The sequence below is a fragment of the Phalacrocorax carbo genome, chromosome 24 (assembly GCF_963921805.1).
Source record: "Phalacrocorax carbo chromosome 24, bPhaCar2.1, whole genome shotgun sequence".
NCBI classification, from domain to species: Eukaryota; Metazoa; Chordata; class Aves; order Suliformes; family Phalacrocoracidae; genus Phalacrocorax; species Phalacrocorax carbo.
The window spans coordinates 1,464,042-1,489,603 of NC_087536.1; the positions used below are offsets into that span (position 1 = coordinate 1,464,042).

A 25,562-nucleotide genomic window follows, 5' to 3' on the forward strand; every position below is an offset into this window, starting at 1 on the left:
TGGATAATCTGAGCCTACCTCAAGGGGAATTTTGTCATCGATGTACTTGTAAGATCAGGCACTGCACACTTCGTAACAGGGTAAAGAAAACATGGTAATTTCAAACCCATTTCCACATCCTGAGTGAGTAATTTAAATGACTGTAGGTTATTACTCTCCATGAAAGCTAAAGAAATATTTTCCTAAAATATTTATTTTCAAATTTCTAACAAGTAATATGAAGTTTACAGCTACCATGTGCTGATCTGCATGCTATATAAAATTCTCCACTGATTTAATTGATTGTGTTTAAGGAACTCAGCGGAATTACACAGGCAAGGAGTGAAATAAGGTGTCATGGTTTAACCCCACGACAGTCTGCAACAAGCACCACACAGCCACTTGCTCACCCTGGATCGGGGAGAGAATCGGGGTGGGGGTGGTAAAACCCATCGGTTGAGATAAAGACAGTTTAATAGGACAGTGAAGGAAGAGAAAATAATAATAATACTAAGACATATAAAACAAGCGATGCATAATGCAACTGCTCACCACCTGCTGACCGATGGCATGGAATATCCCTTTGGGCAGTTGGGGTCAGTCTCCCAGCTGTGCCCCCTCCCAGCTTCTGGTGCACCTGGCAGGGCATGGGGAGCTGGAAAATCCTTGACTGGTGTAAGCACTACTTAGCAACACCTAAAACATCAGCGTGTTATCAACATTATTCCCATCCTAAATCCAAAACACAGCACCATACCAGCTACTAGGAGGAAAATTAACTCTATCCCAGCCAAAACCAGGACAGAGGGAAACATACCAGAGGCTGTCAAATCCTTGCACACAGGGAATACTACTATAACCATAAGCCAAATAATGACCGCAGACTCAGCTCGACTGTGGCAGCACAAAGAAGAAATAGTACTTCCATTAGCAAAGCCACCTGCTAAAGCTAGGCACCAGGAGAAAATTAAGTCCTACATGCTCAAGTAAACAGAAGTACTTGCAAAGCCCGATTTACATATTTCAATTTCAGAACAATAAATAATTCTCCTCCCATAGTCTCCAAAACTGGAACGTGTTCTGCTCTGCCACGTCTTCCCTCGCTCAGCCAGGGCGGCCAAGTTACACATAGGCTGCACTCTCTGGCACCGCAGAAGGAGCAAACAGGATGTGGCATAGGTAAACACATTAATTTTCTTTGCTATCCTACAAATGTAATTTGTGCCCTTAAGCACTGCACATTCATCTTGATGTTGGAGTATTATGTTGAGAAATCGTCTTTTGCAAGTTTAAACAGACCACTAATGGTGGCTGAACAATTTTACTTCTAAATAAGCTAATTAGTCTCTCCACTTACTAAAGCTGATAAGGATCATCTTATTCCAACCTTTATTTTAAGAGATACGATTTTTACAACAAACAACTCACATTTTTTGTTTCTGTTGCTATTGTTCGCACAGCGGTAGTAAGCAGGTAAGTAACTTTCCACAAGCAATGGCAACGTTACATCCTCTAAAATGAACAGTTGAAGTTATGCGTTATTTTTCACACAAAAACCCGATACAAATCAAAAGTTTTTTAACAAGGCTTGATAAAAATCAACATTCCTGAATTTCCCAATTATACAGCAAGGGCAGATAGTCCTGCAAGCCCCCTAAGGAGGTCTGGGGGAATAAACATTGCATATTTCTATTGCACAAAAAACAGTCAAGAAACTTTACTTCTGCCTTCCCTTTTTTTCAGTCCTGAGTTTCTTGTATGTAAGAACAACAGAGACACATCACCATTTTTAAAGCCCACCAATTTCTTTCTTAAGATATAGTACAAAGCAGAGCAAAGGGATTCTTTTTTGAATGCAGGGCATTTAATAAATTAGTGGATAAACTCCTTAAACTGATGACACATTTTCAGAGATATAAGTGCAACTGTTTTTCTGAAAAGAAAGGCATATTTGGCTGTTCCTCAGCACAAAGATGGTTTACATACATCAGGAGGTAAATATTTATTTGACCATAGTTGATGGTAGCTCAAGTAGAATTTGCTTCCTTCTCCACGTCATCATCGTCGTCAACAACCTGAAATCAAATCCAGAAGCAGCTTAGGTAATCAGTTTAAAGTCTCAGTCCTGTAGGAGTGCATAGAGAATTTATTACATTAAATCCTTGCTGGACCCAAGCAGAACAGCAGTTATTCTACACTGCTGAATGACAATGGTAACGTGAAGAAGGTAAGAAAAACTTGCCATCAAAAATGCCAGGAGGAAACGTGGCTGAAATAACAGGAGCTGTTCAAGTTATTACCCACTACAACAATCACTACAGTGTATGCTATTTTTAATGAGAAAGCAAAAGAATCTGTGTGTTAGAGGAGAAAAGCACTTCCCTTACCATCACACAAAGTCATCAAAGCACAAAGGTAACAATCACTGGCAAACACAGAGCGTCCAGTTCTGCATTCCTCAGTAGAAGAGGGACAGAGTCCAACGAGGAAACACCTCCCTCCGCCAGCTGGCAACACTCCCCTTAATACAGCCGGGGATGTCGTCAGTCACCTTTGCCGGCTCAACTTCAGCTTGGCATCCACCCGGACCCTAGGTCCTTTTCTGCAAAGCCGCTTTACCAGCCAGGCAGTCCCAAGCATGTTCTGCCGCACAGGGTGGTACAGGACTTTGCACAGTTCTGGATCTCTTGCCAAAATACAGCTTCTGACTTGGAAAAATTGCATCCATGTATCCCTGTACTTTTGCTTAAACTTCCAACCTGTCCATGCTGGAAAGGGACAAAGACTACCTTTCCCATTTAAAACAGCCATTATCTCTCATCAACCCACCTGTTCCACGCCTTCTACTTCAGGGATGTAGAATTGGAGCATGTTCTGTATCCCATTCTTCAGGGTGATGATGGAACTGGGACAGCTGGTGCACGAACCCTGCAACTTCAGCTGCACAATCCCATCCTCAAAGCCTTTATAAATAACATCACCACCATCTTCTTGCACTGTCGGCCTGATGGAATATGATACTCAATTTAAAGCAAGCATAGCTGAAACACGTTTCCTTCCAAAAATCTTTAGTAAAGCTCAATTTAATATCTTGACAGTTCTTTGTGTCTATAGTGACTAAAGCCCACTCTCTCTACAACCACCTGATTCAATTTTCCAACAACTCATACTTCGCTGGACTCTCTCACATTGATGGCTACTGTTTTTCTGTAGGACATTATGCAAAACGTATTTGCAATGAATGCAGCCGCAACCAAAGGAATCATTTGACATTCTAGAGGCAAGGGTAAGCACCTTAGAGTAGAGCTTGATTCAGCCTGCAAAGACATACTGGTGTGCCTTGAGGCCCTCTCCACATGTAACGATGATTGCCTTGGTTATCTGCCAAATTAATAGGGGTGTGTCCTACCACACAACGCATGGGCATCTGTTACCTGACTAGGGACAGGGACAAGAAGTCCTTAAGTGCTGCCATAAATAAATATGCAGTTCATCATAGTTTACACAGGACAGAAAAGAAGCTCCGATGACATAAAAGCTTAATCCTGCTAACGGGTGAAGAAACCAGCATCTGATAAGATCATACCCCAGTACTATTAGCATTTCTGCAGCCTGGTCTCCTTTTGCAATCACAAATGCCCAGCATTGTAACCATATCCCCATAGCAACATTTTTCCAGACCAAGCTAAAACCATCGAGTTACTCTAACAGAAGCTCTTTATACTGATTTCCAAAATAACTCTTTTGAGAGCTACACTCCTAAGAGAATAATCAATGAATCTGACACGTTTATTAACAACTCACCATAGCAAATTATCTCCATTCCAGAAAGCCAAAGAACAAGACTAAAAATTCCATTTTTCTTAGTTGAAATTAACTTTTCAACACATTACAGGACCTTTCAGATCTACATTCCCTCAATTCTGCCCCTTCTGACAAGTTCTTTGCACATATTTTTTTACTGACTGAACAATAAATACTCTGTATGTACCACTGGTTTATATATAGCTTCTGTAAACTATCCTGCTATAAAACAAAGTAAGGTACACTACTGCTAATATCCTCAGCAGCAGCTTCCTGGTCTGCCAAGGGGTATGGGAGAAGGAAATGAAAGGATGAAAAAGGTGGGGGAAAGCAGAAATTTGGGCAGAAATTCTGAGACCGCTACAGAAGGACACTAGGAAATGAAGGACTAACGTACCATAGGGAGCTTAAATGACCACATACCCAACGAGAGCAGGGCCTCCTGAACGTTCCTGTCTATCATGGCTTTATTCAACAGTATACTTGGGTTACATGTTTCAACATTAGTACATATGCTTGGGAAAAATGTTCCAGCTTATTTCTGCTTCTCTCCTTTCCTTTCAGGAAAATTAATCAGTACCATGTGTCAGCTGTGAGATAACCAAAATGGTATTTTAAAATACCACTTTTGAAATGCAGCACCTAAAAAATGAAATAAAAAGCCCAAGTTCATCACAACTTCTAGAAAAATAAAACTGAATTCTGCGATTTCGGCCCACATGCAAGTTTCTGGTTGCTGTAATTTGTGAGCTGGGGAAGGTGTCGCCATCAGATATCACAGCTTCAGAAACACATCAGACATTTTCCCCTGCATCTAAAATGTCGAGTTGCTTATTCCTTTCAGTTCACTTTGGAAGGCAATTAATGAGCATAAAAATACTGCAGGTAAACAGCATGATCCATAGCCACTCTTGAGACTTCATTAGTTACCACCAGTTTCTAAACTCAAGGTGTGTTAAAATACCAGCAGAACGGCAACAGGATGCAAGGACAAAATCCACTAAAGCCCAGACAGTGAGCGAAATCCAGTATTAAAATTTTCCTTTAGAGTATGATACAAGAGTATAAACTTCATTGGAATACTTGGAAGGGAAGGGCAAGTATAATTAAGACAGAGATGAACACAACAGAGGAAAAAAAAGGTACTATTAAGAGCAAAGATTGTGCTGTTTTCACTATTTAAAAATAGCCAGGTCAAACCCGATGGACCTGTTGAAATCACTGCGGAGGTAAGACTACATGCTGTTCTAAAACAACAACAACAACAAATCCCTCGGTGATAAGGCCTCTGTCCAGCACATAGTTTGCGTAAACAGGAAAACTAGATAGAAAGTTTTCAGTTAGGGGAACCAGCATTCTCAACTCTGGCCAGATTTGCACTTTAAACCCCCACACTCGATATTGAAACACGAAATCACACATAGCCAAAGAAAAACGCACTGTTCCCTAAATAAATCGAAGCCCCAAGACTAACTTGCTCCATCTAGCAGTAATGCTCCTGGTTTACCTTATTCTTGTATCCAGCAGTTCTTTAATCATTAGTACAACTTCATCATCATCTTCTGACGCAGCTTGGGAAAAGAAAAATGTGCAAATCAGAACTTGGAGAGAATTCTGATCTGATTGCTAACAGTGTATATCCATAATGGCAGAATGAAATAGCATAAAAAACATTGCTGAGCTAACTGAAAGCAAAAGGCAGAAGTCTTAATTCAGGGTAAGCATTTTTTTCTGCATTATCCTCATTTACCTCCCAGGCTTTTGCCAAGAAAATACAGTATCAGTTCAGAGTTCTTCTCAGCAGGCAAAGGCCTTAACAGACAATAGCAGTGCCACCTTTTAAAGGTAGCAATAACTAAGATTCAATAAGGATGCATGGGTTAAGGCAGGGTCCTCAGAAGGAAAGTTTTCGCAACCTAAAAAATTCAGCAGGAGGAAAATTATTAACGTGTCTGGGTTTAGCAGCTCTGAATGCAATTTTACACTCAGTGTTAGTCTTGCAAAAGCATTTTTGAAGACAACTTCTTCAAATAAAATAAAGTCTATGTTAATATTGAAATTAAATCCAGACATAACAAAGCAGAGAGGAATTCAATAGTCATAATCTTCCTCAAAACACTGGGAAAATTGCTTAAGTTGTTAAGTTGCAAATGAGAAAATGAAAGGCAAAATACTGCCCTTGAGTTAAACTCTAAGTTGGTCTCAGTTTCTATTACAGTTTGGAAAAGACTTCTCTTTCTTGTTCATTTAAGACCATAACCTACCACTACCACACAGACATTAAGCCTGGGCACTCTTTTTTGATTTAAGGAGGGAAATAAAACCCTTTGTGGGTGCCCATTCAAAAAGGAAATGCAGCAGCACTCAATAGCTTTCTAAACATGGCCTCAGTATGTGCAGCAATATTGCACACACACAGAAAGCATAACAGAGCGTGGTCCATACTGCTAACACACATTGTTCAGCACAGCTCCTGTGCAGACATACTCCTCACACTGCAGCAGACGAGAACCAGGCTTCCCATTCATGGGTAAGCAACTCCCTTAGACGCTGCAGCACTGCTTCTGCTAGAATATACACATTCTGCAAATTCTCTCCTGTGTTAATTTCAGCAGTTTTCACTTTAAATTCTCTTACATGCTTTTCTAAGGCAGCTACTGGCCTTCTCCTGAAGAGCTCAATTTACCTGTATCGGTCCGAGGTGCCTCGTCAGTAACTACAGGTAAGCCAGAGGCAAAGAAATCCATTATAGTTGCATAAATATCTGGTTTCAGTAAGTTCCAGTCCAGGTCTTCACTCTCCTATGAGAATTGGGAATTAAAAAAAAAAAAGAATAAACCCAGAGTATCTGCATCTTAATAGTAATACTAATTCTTCTTACAGTAAAAATATCATAATGGGCTCTCATGTTTGATGCATGGATTTGATTTCATGGTTTTGTCAAGTTCAGCTTTACCAAAAGTTCAGTAAGACTCAATTTATAATAGTCAACAGAGAGGTTTCCTTGGTGCAAGCCAAGTGCTATTAAAATATTAGCTAAAAAAGAGGCGAGAAAGAAAGTCTCCTAAATACGCTATTTGACACTGTTTCAGAGACTCAAGCTTGTTTGGTTCCATGTAAATCTGAGCCAAATCATCATTCACTGAACTGCCCCGTGCTCTTTGCAGAGTAAGAGCATAACCGCGTGGTTATTACGCAACACCTTATCTCTGCTGACATGCACTCCACACCTCGGGCGAACACACCACCACTGCCTGCAACGTACTCCAGCCCAGTCATAAAACCATCTCGTTCGGAAGCATTCTCTGCAGGTCATCTAGTCCCGGTTCCTGTTCAGAGCAGAGCCAACTTCCAAGCTGACCATGTTGCACAAGGCTGCGTCCAGTCCAACGCTGACCGCTTCCAAGATCAATGAATCTACAATTTCTCTGGGCAACCTATTCCAGTGCTTACCCACACACTGTGATTTTTTTTTCTTTTATACTAAGACAATTCCCATATGCTACTTGTGTCCGTCAACTCTGTTACTTCCACTGTGCAGGTCCACAAGTCTGACTGGATCTCCTTGATGGCCATCTATTAGATAGCTGAATCTCGGGTCATCTTTTAGTACATTTGAATCTCTGTTCTGCTTACCTTGGTGATTGTGATGAAGTCTGGTCCAAAGAAAACACTTTTAACTCCTTCAATTTTGAATAACTGTCTGTTAAGAAAACAAAAAACCAAAAATACACACACATTTCAGGCAAACTCCTAAAGATTTAAGCTGTCACAGAAAAAGAAGTTTTAGACTATATTTCTAGACAAAAATAAGCACTAAACCCAGAACAGTTATGAGAAACTCGCAGTTACTTCACCTACAGCTTAGTAAGAGCCAGGATATCCTGCTACAAAGCAGTGTACGTAGTAAAACTGAACACATCTTATGGGACTTTTCCACAAGATGTGTGAAAGAGTTACTCTCTCTGCAGTTCTTCTTTGGAGGCAGAATTATATTCTATATATGAAATCATATTTGATCAGCATTTGATTTAGACTGGAGATTAGGAAACATCACTTCACTGAAAGGGTCGTCAGGGATTGGAAGAGGCTGCCCAGGGAAGCGGTTGAGTCACCATCCCTGGGGGTATTCAGGCGTTTGGATGTGGCGCTCGGGACGTGGTTTAGCCATGAACTGGCAGCATTAGGTGTACGGTTGGGCTTGATGATCTTAAAAGTCTTTTCCAACCGATACGATTCTGTGTAGCATCCAAACCAGGATGCACCTGTTGTTTCAGGTAGGACTAGTGGAAATGCAAGGAATGTTCCTGAGATTAAAGCAAGTAGCTTGAAGTATCCAAGCTCAGTAAAAACTGCCTTCAATTCTGTTGCCATTAAATAAGAGGATTAGTGCCAAGCAGTCCACGGGGCTTTAACACACCAGCTCCCTTTGTGAGCAATCTTCAATATTTTTAGCCATTTGTACAGTACGTGAAAAATACGAAGGTTTAGTAAAAGCTTAAGGTTCATACTAAATTGCTTCAGATGGCCCCATACAGAACCCAACAACCAGGTGGTAAATTAGCACACATGCAAAGCAACACAGGAGCTTGGATGATAGGGAAGAGCACATTTCTGACAATATTTTAAGTATAAAATGCAGAATGAGAATGTAAAGACCAATTTCCATAAACAGTTAAATAAAACCCAACAAATTAATCTACAGAATAAATGAACGATGCTACTCCTGAAGAGTAAAAAGGAAAAAAAAGCCCACAAAACACCAAAAAACCAACTGTAAAAAGTTTTTAAAAGTAGGACGCACCCCGAGTTAAATACAGCGTAAAGCTGTAGGAGTGTTTTTGTAATTAGGGGGGAAAAAAAGAAAACATTCTCCTGACAAAAAAGAAAAACACCAAAACCGCAATGAATGAAGGAATTGGAAACCTGATCACAAAGGTATGTGTGATGAAAAATGGCAGGCAAGATTTCACAATACCCATGAGAAAGAATTTCCATGAGTTATACGCGTACTGGGTTTTCACATCACTGAACCAACTGGATTTTGAAGTTATTTAAACAATGAAATTATGCAAGCGTGCAAGTGCACAAAACCATCCTAGATCAATTAAATAATTCTTGCCCCTTCAGGAAGCTTTTATTATTTCTATTCCCTCTTACAATACATTAATATTCCATTTATAAAAACCATAATCTGGCGTTTAACAATATCTAGTAGATCTTTTTTTTCCATTAACCTGCACAATCAAGCTGTCTTGCCATAGTACACATTCTAGCACGTACATCATCTCTGGTGAAAACATCTATTTGCAGATATACAACAACAAAAAGCCACTTTCTGACAGTCAATTGCAACCTGCAACCTGATGCACTTTCATCAGGTTGACGACAGCTTCAGCATTCCACTAACACACTTTGACATCCTCAAAAACCTTTCACAGTATATTTATTACTTAAGTCACAGAGCTTTGCTTTTAAAGATCCTGTTTGCTCTCAAACAACCCTGCAAGAGACCTTTGGAAACGTCAGAGCTGCATGTTTGATAACCCTCTGGTTCCTGGAGAGACTGTCGCACGAAACAGCTTCTACTTCTGCATATAATCCTTCCAACGTACACAAAGGTGACTTAAACTGGGATCTCTGGAGGTAAGCTATGGCAGCATTTCTGGATCTCACCCTCAAACTGAAGCCCTTCTACCCACAGAACAGTTACGTTTTGTTTCAGAGGCTAATGTAAAATCAATGACAAACATGCAAAAATGGATGCCTCCAAAATTCCCAGAGAGGCTTGTAATGGTGCCCCAAACCCCTTCTATGCCAAGACTATATGAATCTATTATCTGCTCAGCAACTCTTACTCCAGATTATGCATTTTGGTACTGAAAGCTGCAAGTCCCAAGATCTGTTATAGATCCATCCTGAAAGAGTGGGCCAAAACCAGCTTTCCTGTGACCAAAACATAAACCTTTTGTGAAGGAAAAATCCATTGGCTTTGAAGTCCAGTTTAGCACCAACATCTGCCAAAACAAGCAAGCTACTACCTTCAACTTGTAGTATTTGGGGACTATTTACTTCCCTATACTGTCTATTTCCCAGTTCTGGAAAGTTGCATGATTTCCAACTAACCACTCGAATTAGGACTCTTCTGATGGGAAAGATTTTGCAAAATCAGGGCCAGAGGTCTCACCGGTGATACAGCAAGTGTTCAAGGATATTGGTTTATAATACTACTCAATCCAGTTGCATAAACTAGACCACAATGCATTCTGCTACGACACAGCCATGGGGAGTACAGACACACAGACTGCTTTAGCAACGACAATCTTCCCAGCTTTAATTTTACACACAAGCAAAGCGGCATTAAAAACTTAAATCCAACCAAGCTGCTCCTGAGTAAAAGGAGGAGCAGAATGATCAGAAGCTGTGCTTAATAACATCAGTTGCAGACACACAGCCCATACTGGTCCCCCAAACAAATCATGATGTGTTTAATAATACCTTGCTAAAGGTGAGCAAAATGCTGCAGCTGGTGTGGAAAACTCCATAGTCCTCGACTCCAGCACTTCCTTCCCTGGAATAAACTTCAAACTATTTGGATTTGGTGTGTCCTGAGTTTGAATAAACATGCTTCTTACTGGAAATTTAAAAAAAAAACAAAAAACAAAAAACCACGAATGTAATCAAACCTAAGTAGCTTAAATGAAAGTCAAGGATCCTGATTACTTAGCAAGCCAAGACCAGGGTGATGGCAGTGCTACAGCAAACAGCAGCCTGTGCTGCAATGCCGCTTTAAAAACACAACACAGTGGGCTCCATGAAAGCATCCAGACCGACACAAAGACTGATAAACACACGTTATCATGTTACAAGGTGGTAAATGCAACCTTGTCTTTGCTTCTTTTGCTAACTTTTATTTACTGAAAAGCATCCCACTGCAACAGCATCAAACTGCGCGAGGCCAGTACCATCCTCGCTTTCTACTGAAGCCAAAGAGACGCAACCTTCATTTCTCTGTTCTCTTTAGTTTTTTTTTAATGTTATGATCCTCAAGTGCTGTGAAGTCTCCATTATCACTTCCTGTTCAAAGCATACTCAGTTTTACCAACGCTCTCCTCAAGATACACATGATTTATGGGCTTTGGGTTTTAATTCATTTTTCAGCACCATGAAAAAAGCAAAGCACGCCTAACGACAGTTACAGTGAACCACAGCCTGCTTATAATATCTTCCACAGAGTGGAAGATTACTGTAAGCTATCACTCATCCTCCAGAAATCAAACTGACCAAACAACTCAAAATAAAATTAATTACAGTTCACTGGTAAAGACGGTTAAAAGAATTTTTTACTGAAGTTCCTTTTGTGGTGTGGGCCTTTCTTTCACTAGAAGAGCATAAAAAAACCCTGATCTTGACTAAAATATAATACTTTACATTTAGCAGTGTACAGTTAGTAGTATATTTTCCTGTAGATGCGTCCCTGCAGCATATGCCTCACGCCCCATTGAGGCTGGGCACCAGTTAGGGACGGTTTCCCCTGTTCCAATTCTCTTCTTAGTTCTTCAAACCCTCCCTGCACATCAAATAACACAATGATATATAAACATTCATAAAAGAAAAGATTCATTTTAAAAAAAAAAATCTCTAGGAGCTGATATTTATAAATGAAATTATACTTGAGAAACAAGCTCACATAACTTCAATAAATATGCAATAGAGGGATTTAAACCAGAAAAAAAGAGCTGACATTTTTGTAAACTGCCATTTTGCCCATGACTCCCTAGTATTAGATGACAAATCATGTTGTTTATAAATTACCAAATTGTTAGTGCATGTGTTTTTCATGGAAACCACCCTTTTGACTTGAACATACACAAAGGCAAAGTACACACAGACTACTTTTTTTTTTTCTTAAAAGGAGAAAAACAGAATTACTTAATTTTAACATGAAAAGAATAATCCTGATAGAGCAAGGAACTAGTCAGCGTTATTCATGGGGGTGGAAGAACTCATCTTCCAGATCCAGCTGGCACCCAAAAATCACATCCAGCGTAACAATGTAGTTAACAACTAACCAACAACAGGATTTAGATGGGGTAAATGGGGCACACTCTACCCATGTTTTGAAAGCAATGGGTCGCTAACAGCTATCGTACATTGCTCATCTAGCATCTCTAACAGACTAAAACACAAAAGGCTGTATCAGCTCGCAGAAAAGGTGTCCACGTGGGTGGCCACTGTATTTAAAGTGTCTTCTGCAGCTGAAGATCTGCCTTCCTGAGACCGGGTTTTTCAGTCACTAATCAGCTGGGAGAGTTCTTTGCGCAGCTGTGAATGACCCACTTGGAATTTATTATTCAGTAGTTTGTAACTGGCTGTATATATCAAACATCTATATAATTTCTTCCAGCCCTCTGTGGAATGCTGTGTGTACCTGCTTATTATTCTGTTCTGCCATCTGCTTAAGGCAAGAGAAAGATACAAATAGAGGCCAATTTTAGTAGGACATCTGCAGGAGCAGGTAAAATACTAAGTCTACTTGTCAGAGTCAACCTGTTGATTAGAACTGAAATAGAAAAAATGGCCATGCACCATACATGGCTGCACGTTCAAGAGGGGGAAAATTTAAAAAAGAAAATATTGCAGCTCTACAAATGAACAACTTTTCCTTCATCGTTACTAGGTCCTCTCTGGACAGCCAGCAATTTTATCTGGCAGAGCTCAGCAGCTGAAGCAGGACAGAAGGCAACATGAAGTCTTTCACAAGGCATACATTTACACTAAAACAGAAACTAAATTAAGGAATGCAGCAAAGCCCAAATAATATTTTGCATCAACAAAGCCCCTTGTAAGTCTTGGCAGTTGAATGACACAGAATAAACATGCATAATCAAGCACATTGTGAGCCATCCGCATCTTCTCCCCAAGCTGCAAGTGTCCAAATGCACAAGCATTCATTAAAAACCACCCAGGAAATGTTATCGCACACAGATTTCAGACAGAAAAGTAGGCTTTCATTATTACCAGAAGACATAAAAACTAGAAATACATTCATCTGTTCATTTTTAACTAGTATTTACCTGCATTATGCCACACCACAGATGGAAAAAATGGTTTCTTTTGCACAAGTTGGTGGAAGGACTGTTGAGTTGTCAAATTATGATCTTTTAACATTGTACGACAGAACCTAGAGAAAAATAATTTTACTAACAATTTCCAAAGAACAAGTTTGCACTTCCCTCCCCCAGGACAGAGTATTTCACATGCTTCTAGCAACCCCACAACTCAGCAAGATGGTCACCTACCTTAAACCTCTTGGGTAGTGTAGCAAGCTCACAGGATAGATCACAAAACATCCCTTACTTTTTCCCCTTTTCAGTGCTCCCCCTCCCTCATTTCGTAACAAAATAAATGTAACTCTCCAATTTTCGCCACCTAAAAATTAATCTAGACTCCTTCACAGTCACTAATGACAGGCAAATCACCTTACTCACCTACAACAGAAGAGGATAGATCACACTAAGGGAGCCTTTTTTCTCCCTTCTGACACTAGCGAGCACATGGAAATCTCCCTTGGACTCAATACCTAATTTTCAGAAGATAACAGCCTGCTGAGATGAATCCAACCCCAAGCACCTGAGGCTAAATAAAGGCCAGAATTTACTCCTATACTCTGTGGGTTTAGGTGGTCAAACAGAAAGCTCTCCCATGTGACTCTTGGAAGATACACAACAGGCTGAAAAGATAACACAATGGCTACTCTTACACAAACAATTCTCTTAAGAAAAAAAAATACAGGACAACATTTGCATAAAAGCTGTATTAGCTATGTGTACAAAGCCATACCTCAACCCATCTACCTCTATTTCTTCTCTTTGGGGAATGAAGAAATTCAGTATATTCCAGTACAAGTACCATTCCAGAATTAAACCAGACCAGTTAAAAAGAGGCCCTTCCTGCTCCATACCGGCCACGTAATTTGCACTAGCAGTGAAAATAGGGGTGGTGTCATCTGGTCAGATGAAGTTAAGAGGGGGGAGAGCAGAGGGGAAAAAAGAGAAAAAACATTAAGAAAAAAGCAAGGCGGAGCAATGGAGCAACAGGCCTGACTTTCAGAAGTGTAAATACTTGCTTGCACATCTGATTTCCGTAACCATATGTGCAGCTAACAGCATGCAGGTATTTCAGAGCAAAGTGAAAATCAAAAAATGTAACCAACACCCACCTCATGTCACAGATTGCATAGATACATACTACATAGAGGATTATTATCTGGTTTCTCTCCTCATCAGGTACAAAGGGGGGAAAGCAGGTAAACTGAATAAATTAAACATGCAGGGCCTATTACTAAGACAGGAGGCTGATTCCCTCAGGGGGTCATAAATCAGAACAGAAGCCCTACACGGAGGCCCAGATTCCCCCAACGTGGGGACACGAGAAAAGCTCTACCTCATGAAATCGACCTCCCTACTGCAAGCGAAGGAGACATGAACACAGAAAGTCTAAATCATGTTATTTGCTTACTTTTGTGGTCTTAATAGCAGGTATAGACCACAATGGGATGTTTGAGAAAGGTCCACCAAGAGAAAAGTTCTCCTTTCTCCCTTTAGCTTTGGGGAATAAAGATTATAATCCATTTTATGGTCCACAGCATGGGGCAGGTTTGCCCATCACCACACGAACCTCCCCATATTGCACAGTCTGTAGCAACATGGGGGGTGGCGTTTCCCCCATTGCTTGGCCCTAAGCATCCATGTGTGGGAGAGGTAAGTGCGCCTCATTGCATGACCCTGTGCACACGTCGGGGCAGGGGGAGGAAATTACCCCTTGCTGCACGGTCCCCAGCACAGGTGAGGGGAGAAATTACCCCTCATTGCATGATTCTGAGCACATGTGGGGGGGAATTACCCCTCACTGCACGATCCTGAGCGCACACGGGGGGAATTCCCCCTCATCACTCACAGCTGCGTGCGCAGGGGGGTGGACAGTCCCTCAGGGAAAGGCCCTCAGCACCTGCGTGTCAGGGGGAATTAACGCCTCGCTGTTATAATGAGGCTGGTGGGAGGGGGGGAAGAAACAGCCTTTGGCTGCCCGTCTGTATCGAGAAGGAAGAAATAACTTCACCCTCGCCCGCCCTGCTGCAGCGGGGAAGGAAAGGGGACGAGCGAGCGAAGTCCGGCGCGGCCCGGGCAGCGGCTGCCGCTCGCTGCGACACAGCCGCCCCCCAGGGAAAGGGCAGGAGGGGATCTCTCCGGGAGAAAGCCGAGGTCCCTCCTCTGGGCCAGGCAGCGAGAAGCTGAGAGAACCCCCACCATCACCTACCGGCCGCCCAGCCCCGCAGCCGCGCCGAGCCACCGCGCAGCCGCCATCTTGGCTCTCCTCAGGGCCGCCGGGCCGCGCCCCCTCCGGCTCCGGCCCCGCCCCGCGGCCGCTGGCGGCCCCTGGCGGCGGCGGCGGCGGGCGGGCGCGCGCGGGCGCGCGCGCGGGGCTGCTCGAGCCCCGAGCCGGAGCAGCGCCCCAAGGGCTGCGCGTCTCACCTAAACGGGTGCTTTACTGTTACCCTTCCAGGGCGATGAGGCCCCGCGGGCTGTGCCCCAGCTGCTGGCACCGCTGTGTCACCCTCTGGAAGGCGCAGCGTGGGTCACCATGCGTAGGGCTTCCCCCCCTCCCCCGAGCCGGCTTCACCACAGAGCCCACTAACACACAAAACGCCTTTTCCCCCCACCCAAGTCTCCCAAATCATCAAGAAACTACAAATTTAGCCCAATCCCAAGTAACCTTCCAGAGATGGGGGCTGCACAAAAAGTTAGAAGTAGTGCACTTGTTTTGCTCACACCATTATTTGAGGTGGAAGCTCTTTATTTTGCAGATGGTGGCCACTGCTGGCGTTCAGGGCTGTTGCACAAGGATCAAGTGGAGGAAGGGTCTCCCTGGGGAGAAAGGAGTCACATTTGCGGTTTCAGCAAGATGAAGAGGTTCTGGTTCGTGCCTGCACCATGGCTGCCTTTCCCCCCCCTTAGTATGATCACAGCCCAGCTGATTTTGGACCAGGAAGTCCCTTACATTAGGCTGCTCATAGCTGCTTATTCCCTTACAATTAACTAATACAACCTAAAAATCCAACAAAGTTCTTACATAAACTTTCAGCCCTTCATTTCAGTCATTCCTCACTGGATTCACTGTACCCTGGCACGCAGCTGCGCTCACAGAAAGCACGTTTTCCCTGAGCTTTGCCAAAAGCTATTCTTGGACCCCCCTGCCTCCCCCCACACGCGTGCACAGCTCGGCACGGCAGTGGGTGGTCACGGGCCGTTTTGCTCACGCACGGCGGATCCTCGTCGGGGCTGGGTTCATTCCACACCTCCTCTCTTGCAGCAGCAGCTCCTGTGTTTGCAGGGAGGGCTCGACAGCTCTGCGCTGGCATTGCCATAGACGTGAAGGTTTCTCTCCAGTAAACTGGAATATCCACTGTTTAAAGCCTCAGCTTATAGCAGGAAGATCTGTTTGACTTTATAACCGCCAGATAAAACAGCAGGAACAGACAGAATTCAGTACCTTAACAGGAAGAACTCATTAAAAACCAGATTCTTTGTATCCAACAAAAACAGTTTGCATGGGGAGAGGAGAAGGAATGCACAGCGGAGATGATGTATTGTAATCAGATACAGTTTTAATAAAATGTACATAAGTTTACAACTTGAACATTTCTTCATAATGATTACCAGAAACAGATGATCACACCCGGAGTGCAAAACTTGACTCCATCAAATCTGCAAGTCAGAGGTACTTCCAAGACCACTAAGAATTACCTTAATGACAGCGCGGTGCGAAGGGAACGCTACTCTTGGGACACGAGTCACAGATTGTTTGTCACAGTTAGCGGAGACCACGGACGCTTCCAGCTCCGGCTTCCCGCTCCGTGCGGCAACAAGAGAGCTTCTGTCACTGCCAGACTTGGCGTGCAGTGATGCTCCACCAGCTGCATCCTACATCGGAGCAAGAACCCTGCCCTCCCCATCCCTGCGAGCAGTTATTTCTCCCTTTGGAGGGGAAGGATCGGGGAACAGTGGATCATCATTATCCCTCTAACTTCACAGGGGAGTATTTCTAGTTGAGTGTGACGGTGTTTACCATACCTACAATGGAAACTACAGGTCGTGGCTTATTTTTAGAAACACTAATACAGCTGATCAGGTTTCAGGAATGTGTTTCAAAACTGGAACAAGATTTCACTGTCAAGATACTACTGTAAAAATGCTTTGGAGTCTTTTGGTGTACTGAAAGGCCTTGATTTAACACCACGAGGAAAAAAAAAAAAAACAACCACAGAAATTCAACTCCCCAACATAAGAGTCTTTGGTGGAAGCTGAGTTAAAGTAACCGATTACCACTTTGGAGTGATTGAAAGTTCAGCGATTAAACAGATCCTGCTCAGGCTTGCTTAAGTCCCACTGAAGACATGCTTCAGGTGCCGTGTGTCATGACTGCTTACACGGGTTCGCTGTTGCAAGCTTAATAACACCTACGTGCTCCGTGCATAGTGTGCATTACAGATTGAGTGTGCGCTGGCTTCAAGAGACTGTAAACTTAACATCACGTATGAGTAGTACTGAGCTGGCAGGAAGGGAGGGGGGGTACGGGGAAAGTCCCGAAAACACTGCAGGAGGCTGCAGGAAAGTGCAGGTTAACACCACAGCGGCTGGCCCCGTTACGTGCGCTGTACAAGCGTCATGGCAGTGAGGCACCGAGAGCCAAGCCAACTGCTTTTTTCTTCCTCTCTTTTTTTTTTTTCCTTTTAATGCAGAAACTGATTAATCACTTTGAAGAGAGACTTTAAGTGCATTCAGGCTAAAGTTGGCATTGGGTAAGAACCAGCCTCTTTCCCAGCACAGATCTAAGATTGCCGCAGGACTGCGGCGATAACCGCATCCCTCTGGCTGTGCACGAGGAGCCAGGGCAGTTAACAGAATTTACTACAGCTTTAAAAAAAAACAGATGAAACCAGTGGTTCTGTTCAGAAAACTGATTTCAAAACGTTGCGTTGGGGCCGTACCGGTCTTATTTCATTAATATCACCGGTTGTGTGGCAAAGAAAACAATTAGCATTATTCTTCCGCGTTCATTAAAAGCAGTAAGCTTCAGAGACTATGGAAATGAAATTTCCACTTACAATTCATCACGCTGAAGCTGCAGTACTGGCAGCGCAGGATTAGGAGGAATACAGGCGGGAAATGAGAAGGATATCAGCCTAACAGGCACTGAAATTCAGTTTTCTGACCATAACCAAAAGTCCCATTACTTTATAGGTCACACACAGAGACAAAAACAAGCCGCCTCCCCCCCAACAGAGATTTAAAACCGTCTAAGCACTGGGTGTGCGCTGGCAGGATCATTAGCTTCTGGGGCAGGGTTAGCTTGCTCTTCGCATAAAGTGCTTGAAGAACATAAAAGCTGCCAAAACGCGAGCTGGAAATTCAGCCTGATCCAACCCGAATGGGGGCTGTAAACAAGCCTGCACACCTTGCTGCGCCGCGATGCATTTTCCCTTTCTCCCTTGGCTGGCAGTGCAGGAGAGCAAGGCCTGAACGAGACGCAGAGCCTCGCCGACACGCACACACACGCGAGAGGCAAAGGGCTCCAGCCCGAGCGTGAAGGGAAACGGGCTAAAGCTTCTCCAGCATCAGCTGAGTGAGACCTGGACGTGGCATGAAAGAAGTTTCACGGAATTATCCAAAAGCAATTTTTCAAGTAAAAATTAATCAAAGGAAGGCGAACCTGAATCCTGTTAGCAGAGGTAATACCTTGAACCCACATCTTATTTATACACAGTACCTGCTCGCTCCAGCAAAGCGTCCCCCTGTTCCACAGATTCATCCCTGCACTACCAAGGCCTGGCTTCCCTTCCAGCAGCTTCCCGAGCAAATTTAACGGCCCACGGCCAAACTCAGCCTCCCGGCAGCGTGTCGAAACAAACCTGCGCCCTCACGCTCAGTCTCCTTGGTATCCCTTGAATTCACCGGTTGCTGTCGCAGTCATTCTCGGCATCTCTCACTGATCCAATCCCGCAACAACTGACTGTGGGGCGGGGGGTATTTATTTAAAACAAAACCAAAAACCGCCTTTCAGGTATATATTTAAAACAGAAAACTCAATGACAAAAAAAACCGCAATAAACAACAGCCTCAGATTTGCTGAAGAAATATCTCAAGGGAAACCCAGAAATTTCTTTACAGTACTTCTGCTTTCAAGTGGTGACAGAGGACAGAAAAAACCCTAAACCAGCAGTTTGCACCCATGGTACTTAACTCTGAGTGTAGCAGAGCAGGGCAGAAGGTTCCCAGCTCTGCACAACTCAACCTGACCTGGGCTCAACAAGTCACTATTTGCCAGCAACTGGGCTGTGCAAGCCAACAGAGTCTCCTTGCTTTCCAGTATTCTCCCTCCCCACCCCAGGGCTTTAAGACCTCAATCCAAGCTTCTCCCTCTGCCTTCCAGGCAATGCCCACGCTGAGCACGTCCAGCAGAACATTTGGCTCATCTCTCGCAACTGGAGTTATGTTAGAGGGGAACTGAATTTGGGGAGGAGGAAGGAAACATGGAACAGTCGGTAACTCCTATTTGCAGGTGCTTCGCTAGTTAGCTCCCAGCTTCAGGGGTTTTCCATCCATCCTCCCCTTACGCCCCTCAGCAGCGAGTGAGCCCCAGACTGTGCAGTGCTCTGCTTTGTTTTAGCAGTCTTCACATGCATCTTTAATATGCCTGTTGCATTCTTTTAATGCTTATGATTTTGACATCAGACAAAGCTATGTGCTGGAGACGGTGTCTTTTCCCTGCAGAACTAGACTGAAGTCTGAGGCTGCAGAAGCTCTCCCGGGTGTGACTCCAGTGAGCGAAGAGGAGCTGATCCTTCCCCCTCTGAGAGCGACAGTACCCGCAGGACTTCCTCTCCAAGTACCAACACATCAGAAAGCGGGCAGGGCAGGAACCTGCTCTGCGTACGACTGGTCCTGATCTCAGCAACCTATCCATTGCTCCAGCAGTTCCCCTGCAAACTCTCAAAGACCTCAAAGCCACTCATGGGAGACCCTCAAATACAAAGTATGGCCTTTACCCTCATTGCAAGGCTCCAGCTCACATGATAATGAACAAACCCCCTTGGGAAACGGCCACTGCAAGGCTTTTAAGAGACTTGGCCGGATGCTACTACAGTCAATGGGGGTTTTTTCCATAGATGTCAAGTCCTTAAAAATAAAACCACTCAACTTTTTTTCTTGGGAGACATTCTGCAGCACCAACACCTGTCGGGGGAAGGATCACTGCACCACAAAGATTCATCACCTGGGAGCCCAAAGAGTCCCTGTAACCGGGTGTTTTGAAAGCCAGTCTGCACTTCAAGTAGCCTTTGAGGGCCAGAAATAGCAGATCCAAGACAATTTATGCAACCAGGCATTTTGCAAACTAAAGATGGGAGGTTTCACTCTTATCTCTTTCTTATATTACTGAAAAGAGAAGGGAGCAAAGTCGGCTTTGTTTCTGCCCAGCTGCCAGCGTGGGTGACTTTTCCTCCAGACACTACGTTAGGATTCACTACATCAATGACTGAAAAAGCAATAAGAAGGTGTCCTTCTCTTTGGGAATACGGTAGAAAGCACAGTATTTCAAAAGTAGAGCAAACGTTACCAAAGGAGTGTGAATGGATTCGGTTCATCCTTGATCAACACAAAAATAAAAGACAGAATTTACAAGTATAGAGTCAAGGTCTCCGCTAGTATAAATCACTCTAACCGGATTGCGGCGAACGCTGAATTACACCAAATGAGGTATGTAGATCAGGACATCTATCAAGTTGTTTGCATAATAAATTCTTCCATAGGGCGTATTTTTAATACTGTAAAAATGCACGGCCCTCTCCTTCACAACACCATAAGCAAATTTCTGCATCCTACACTTTGGCATAAACCAGACAGGAAATACACGTGTAAAACCGAAAGCTTTGCCTGATGATTTGATTTTCCAAACAACAGCAATAGTAACAGCCTGACAGATTGCTTTGCTGAAGTTTATGCATCTGCGGGTTTGCAAGACAAGCGACTAAAGGCACTGTGAGTCCTTCCAGTGACTCCTCCAGGCTCCAGCACAGGACCCGGGCAGAAGCACTTCCATGTGTTACCCACCGCAGCCAGCAAAGAAGCGCTGCACACATGGTACCACGGCTCTGCTCGCCTCCGCGCTGCACAAACCTGGTACCAGACGTCGCCTGCACGGCTCTCGCTCGGTGTGCACGTAACCTCCGAATGCACACAACAGAATTGCTCTGGAGCCATGGCTGCCAGGTTTGCCACCACTGCCAAGCAGCTGGAATACACAACCTTGCTCTTGTCCACAAGTCCCCACTGATAGGAAAGAAGTCGCAATAACCCTTTAACCTGTGAAATCATTTCCTTTCCAGAGCACTAGCAAGTCCCGCTTGACTTGCTCTGTAATTAATAAACCTTTTCATTCATCTTATAATGCATTTCCCCAGCCAGGACCAGAAAATGCAGAATATTACTGGTTTGGAAAAGCATCTAAGAAATAAATGGGGGGGGAAAGACAATGAGAGGATGAAGATAGAGAAGCAACTGAAAAGGATATGGAGATCCTGAGAGCCAGGCGTTCAGACTAACTAACATAACTTAAAATGGTTCAACTATATCACTGCAAATAAAGTTCTGACCAAAAAATAATAATTATTTTTTATATATATATATATTGCTATGTCATTCATTTCAACTAAGAGGTTCAAGGTCCTGTGAGAGGCGGTCCTACAGGAAGCACGTGTCCCAGCTCACAGCAGATTAAGGCTTTTGCTTTCCCACTTTGGAAGGAAAGGGTGCTGAAGCAAACGGATCCCCGCCGGGCAGCTCTGTAGTCCTGGAAGACGGAGGGGCAACAGAGACAGATCCTGCTATCGCCTGTCTGTTGGTCTGAGAAACCACTTTGTAAGCAGCTATGGGCTTCGCTTCGAGACCCTGCCCATCTTCTGGACTGTAGTGACGGGAATATTTTGACAAGGATTGCGGACGGAAAGGCTTGTTAACCACAGAGCCCAGCACAGCTTCCTGGGGCAGCACGTGTCCTCCTTGGTTTCTCTCACTGGGCACGCCACCCTGCTCTTGCAGCGTGCCCTTAGAAGGGGTGTTTTCCTGGGCCTCCACAGCTCTTGCAGAAGTGGGATGAAGATTGCTTGGCTGAGTAAACCCAGCAGAGGGATATGGAGATCTCGCTGAGGCCGTGGAGCCACACATTGCTGAATCCAGGCTGGGGAACATCAGGTTAGCTCTTTGTTGGACATCACCTCCTTGACTTAGGAAAACGGGTGGTGTGAACAGTTCCTTAGACGTACTATGGGAAGTCAACTCTTCCGTGCTTTTCTTTTTAGTGAAAGGGGCTCTCAGAAATACATCGGCTTCTTCTGGATGTCTAAGAGCCACATTGCCCTTGGAGATAAAAGGAGCTCTGGTAAAGACATCCACCTCATCAGGCACTTTTCTCGAGCTTCGGAAAGGAGCCGTGGCAAAAACATCTGGTTCGTTAAAAACCTCCCCGGCGTGCGACTGGAAGGCAGGGAACAGCGTCTTCCCTGCTCTAGTCTGGGAAGACTGGGAGTGGGGATCTTCTTTGGAGGCCTTGTGTCTTTCCCTGGGCGCAGACTGCAGGAATCCTGCGCACAACTTGCAGGTTTCCTCCTCCTCTTCCGAATCCATCAGTAGAGGCCTGGACCCGCTACAGTCCAAAATATCTCCTTCGTGGTCTGTCCCCTCTCCTTCGCTGCTGTAGAAGGAGCTGTTGCTCGAAGGACCATCTCTTGTTAAGTAGTCTGACTCTGAGTTGTGCTGTGTTTTCACCTCCAGCATCTCAGACTGGCCCTTGTACAAAGCAAGTCCATCACTGCCGGGAGGTCCTTTACAGAGCTGAAGAGCTACAACTGGGAACAGGGCCGGATCCCTCTGCAGACCTAAAAACACAAGAGAAGAGTGTTACTCAACAAGCTCCATCTCCTTAGTCATAAATAAGAATGAACGGTACTTATTACACAAAAAATGTCATGCCGTTCAGATTTAAACCACCATCACGCATGGAAATGGGAAGGAGAGGGAGGGCAAATAAAAGAAAACAAAAATTCCAGGGAAAGTGTTTACGGCACACAAACTGACACACAACTCGATGCTGCCTCGCAGCTGGGGAACACCACAAGTACCAGTTTTCAGAAAGAGATGGAAGATGTTTGACACACGAATGGGCACACCCAGCACTCTCTCAGCACCATTCCACAAGGTTTTCACGACGACGACCACCATCAGAGAGGTTTTCACTTTGTAACACTGCTACCTGGAGTGAGGCTCCAGCAAACAGACAATTTTTGTCATTTCATTCTGCACCGTTCCTTATTGACTGCTCTACAAGCAGATATATAGCTTGGCAGAGCCTCTATTTCTGTGAGCCATGCCACGGATACGTGGCATTACACTCAGGCATGTAAAATACACTGGGACGCCCTACAATCTGCTAAAATAACATACAGGTTTCAAAGAATGAAGGTCAGCCGATAGCTTTTAATGAATCCTGGTAACTGTAGCAGCATTATTTTAAACCACTGCAAGACAAATTATTTTAAACAATCCATATCGTAACTTCAAATCAAGTACCTAGTGTAACTATAACGATCTGGCTTGCTTCTGTGTTAGTGTAATAAGACAGTGCGGGGAGAGTCTTGCTCTTCTGCTCTTCTCCCATTAAAAGAGCCCAAGATGGGGTTGGCTTTGCCTTACGACTCACACAGACAGAACAGAAGATATCTTACCTTCAAAGAACTATTGGCAGGTTAGGAGTATGTCATTGGACTCATGTTAGCAAGAGGATAGGAAAAAGGCACATAAAAACTAAGCAGTATGAATTGCAGGAAGAACGAGGAGGGTAAGGAGGTTGTTCGGTATCCACTGAGCAATGGACAAGCGAGGTGCTAACCAACCCACCCTGCTGCGACAAAACAGCGTCATCGCATCCAAGCTCTGCCCCGGTTCATCGTTCACATTTGCACACCCATCGCAGCCTGCAAGGCACCGGTTCTTGTCCAAGTCCATAGACATAAACAAGTTAACCCGTTCTCAGTTGCTTCTCTCAATTAAAGACACAGTAGTCATTCATTAGGCATCAAAATTGGTATTTATTGGGAAACTATTCACTTAGATACATTACACTGCTAAATAAAGACAGTGTAGATATGTGAACATTTTATAAGTTACTCTACAAAAATACTATCTATCTCTCCTGAAGCCTGTGTTGTCAGCAATGGTTTAACCTTAGACGCTAATCTCAGATTGCATGAACGGTACGTCTACAGCGTTGTTTTCTTCCAGGAGGCTGGTTTTATATTTACCAGGTATTAATGAGGGATTTCGAGAATACAGGCTGAAGCAGAGCAAGACCAGTTGCCACATCACGCAAATGCTTCTGAATTACCCAGTCCTCATTGAAATGCAGCGTACAGGAAAACAAGGGAAGGAAAAAGGCATTTATCACGGTGAACATTATGCCAACGCAAACCAGTGAGCCACTTTTCACAAGAACAGCGCAAACAAGTCATCTGATAAGAATTTTCTTTTTAGAGAGTTACTTGTGTTAGTAGGCGTCTGTGTTCGTGTAAGCGATGCCATTTAGGCCAGAGCAAGAGAAGGGCTGACAGGATATAAACGCGCTTGCTTAGGGCAGGAGCAGCATGCGTCTCTGAACTTGGAGGCACTGTATGATAGGCAGAACACTATTTTTGGAAAAAATGACTTTTTCCAATACTTCCTTGCTCTCTCTGCCCATCATAAGGGAGAAGGGCAATGAATGCTTGGAAGCAGTTTTCTCCCTTGCTAAGGCCAGTACAGGAGTGATAGATTACTCTGGGAGGAAAAAAACAAGGCGATGCTTAGGTAGAACTTGTTCCAGCCTTCAGTTAGGAGCTGGTTTTGCTCCAAGCTTTTAGGCAACACAGCAAGGAGGAAGGGCCCTCACAATTTGAAAACAAAAATGGGCACAGCAATATTAAAATGCAGGGGGTTACCTGAGAAGTTTGGGGATTTACTGACACGAGAAAAGCACCATCTACGCTCCCACGTTCTATTTTTCTGATGCTGAAGGAGGAAGACCCAGCTTCCGGACACCATCCCATGGTAAGTGATCTCAGGCACCTTTTCTTTCCTGCATTCTTGGGTTCCCTCAGTTTGTTTCCTTTGGCAGAAACCAAAGGGACAGTCCCAGAAGGAGCTACGGCAGCATCACTAGAACACGACATCATGCATATTATACTTTAGCTAATATCTGGGTGCATGTTGAACTAGACAGTGGCTTAGACATCTCCTCTCACAGTTGTTAATCTCGTATGTTAAAGGTCTGAGCTATGCATAGACATTGAAATGCACAGTCAGACCAAAAAAGCCCAAACCCCTTTGTGTAAAGGTCAGGTTAGAGCTCACAGGACAAGGTCGCTGCATTCCCCAAAGCAGCCACAGCTACGGGCTTTGCAGACGACTGTTTCAGAGGCGCATGCTGCATAACATTTAGGACGACAGAGAATTTAAGCTAGCCAGAGCCGACGGATGCTTTGGCAGGTCTGTGATCAGAGACCTGCGAGACTGAAGCACTTGAGGGACTGTTTCACATGAAAAAGCATGGCTGTTTTGTTCCGTGTTACAGTAAAGGAGAGAAAGGGTCACTCCACAAGCTCATAACAGCATGAGGGTAAAGGACAAATA

At 44.0% G+C, this 25,562-nt stretch overlaps 2 protein-coding genes across 8 annotated transcripts in view; both read right to left on the reverse strand.

Moving 5' to 3' along the window:
* Nucleotides 1–435: 435 nt before the first annotated feature.
* Nucleotides 436–15,199, reverse strand: NFU1 (NFU1 iron-sulfur cluster scaffold). Of its 2 annotated transcripts, none has more exons than XM_064472711.1 (8): nt 15,103–15,199; nt 12,861–12,967; nt 10,282–10,417; nt 7,420–7,486; nt 6,470–6,584; nt 5,291–5,354; nt 2,809–2,983; nt 436–2,054 (listed from the first exon to the last, which is right to left on the reverse strand). In XM_064472711.1, the coding sequence occupies exons 1-8, from the start codon at nt 15,147–15,149 to the stop codon at nt 2,007–2,009; spliced, it is 759 nt and encodes a 252-aa protein (XP_064328781.1). In that variant the 5' UTR covers nt 15,150–15,199; the 3' UTR covers nt 436–2,006. The 2 variants fall into 2 exon arrangements, with proteins under 2 accessions (XP_064328781.1, XP_064328780.1); XM_064472710.1 differs by lacking the exon at nt 15,103–15,199 and adding an exon at nt 13,627–13,760.
* A 1,231-nt stretch (nt 15,200–16,430) lies between these two features.
* The window catches only part of AAK1 (AP2 associated kinase 1), an 86,245-nt gene continuing 77,113 nt past the window's right edge, over nt 16,431–25,562 (reverse strand). For all 6 annotated transcript variants that reach the window (XM_064472776.1, XM_064472777.1, XM_064472778.1 and 3 more), the window contains one exon: nt 16,431–22,777. In XM_064472776.1, coding sequence (XP_064328846.1) covers nt 21,618–22,777 — 1,160 coding nt within the window. In that variant the 3' untranslated portion in view covers nt 16,431–21,617. The remainder of the gene's footprint in view (nt 22,778–25,562) is intronic.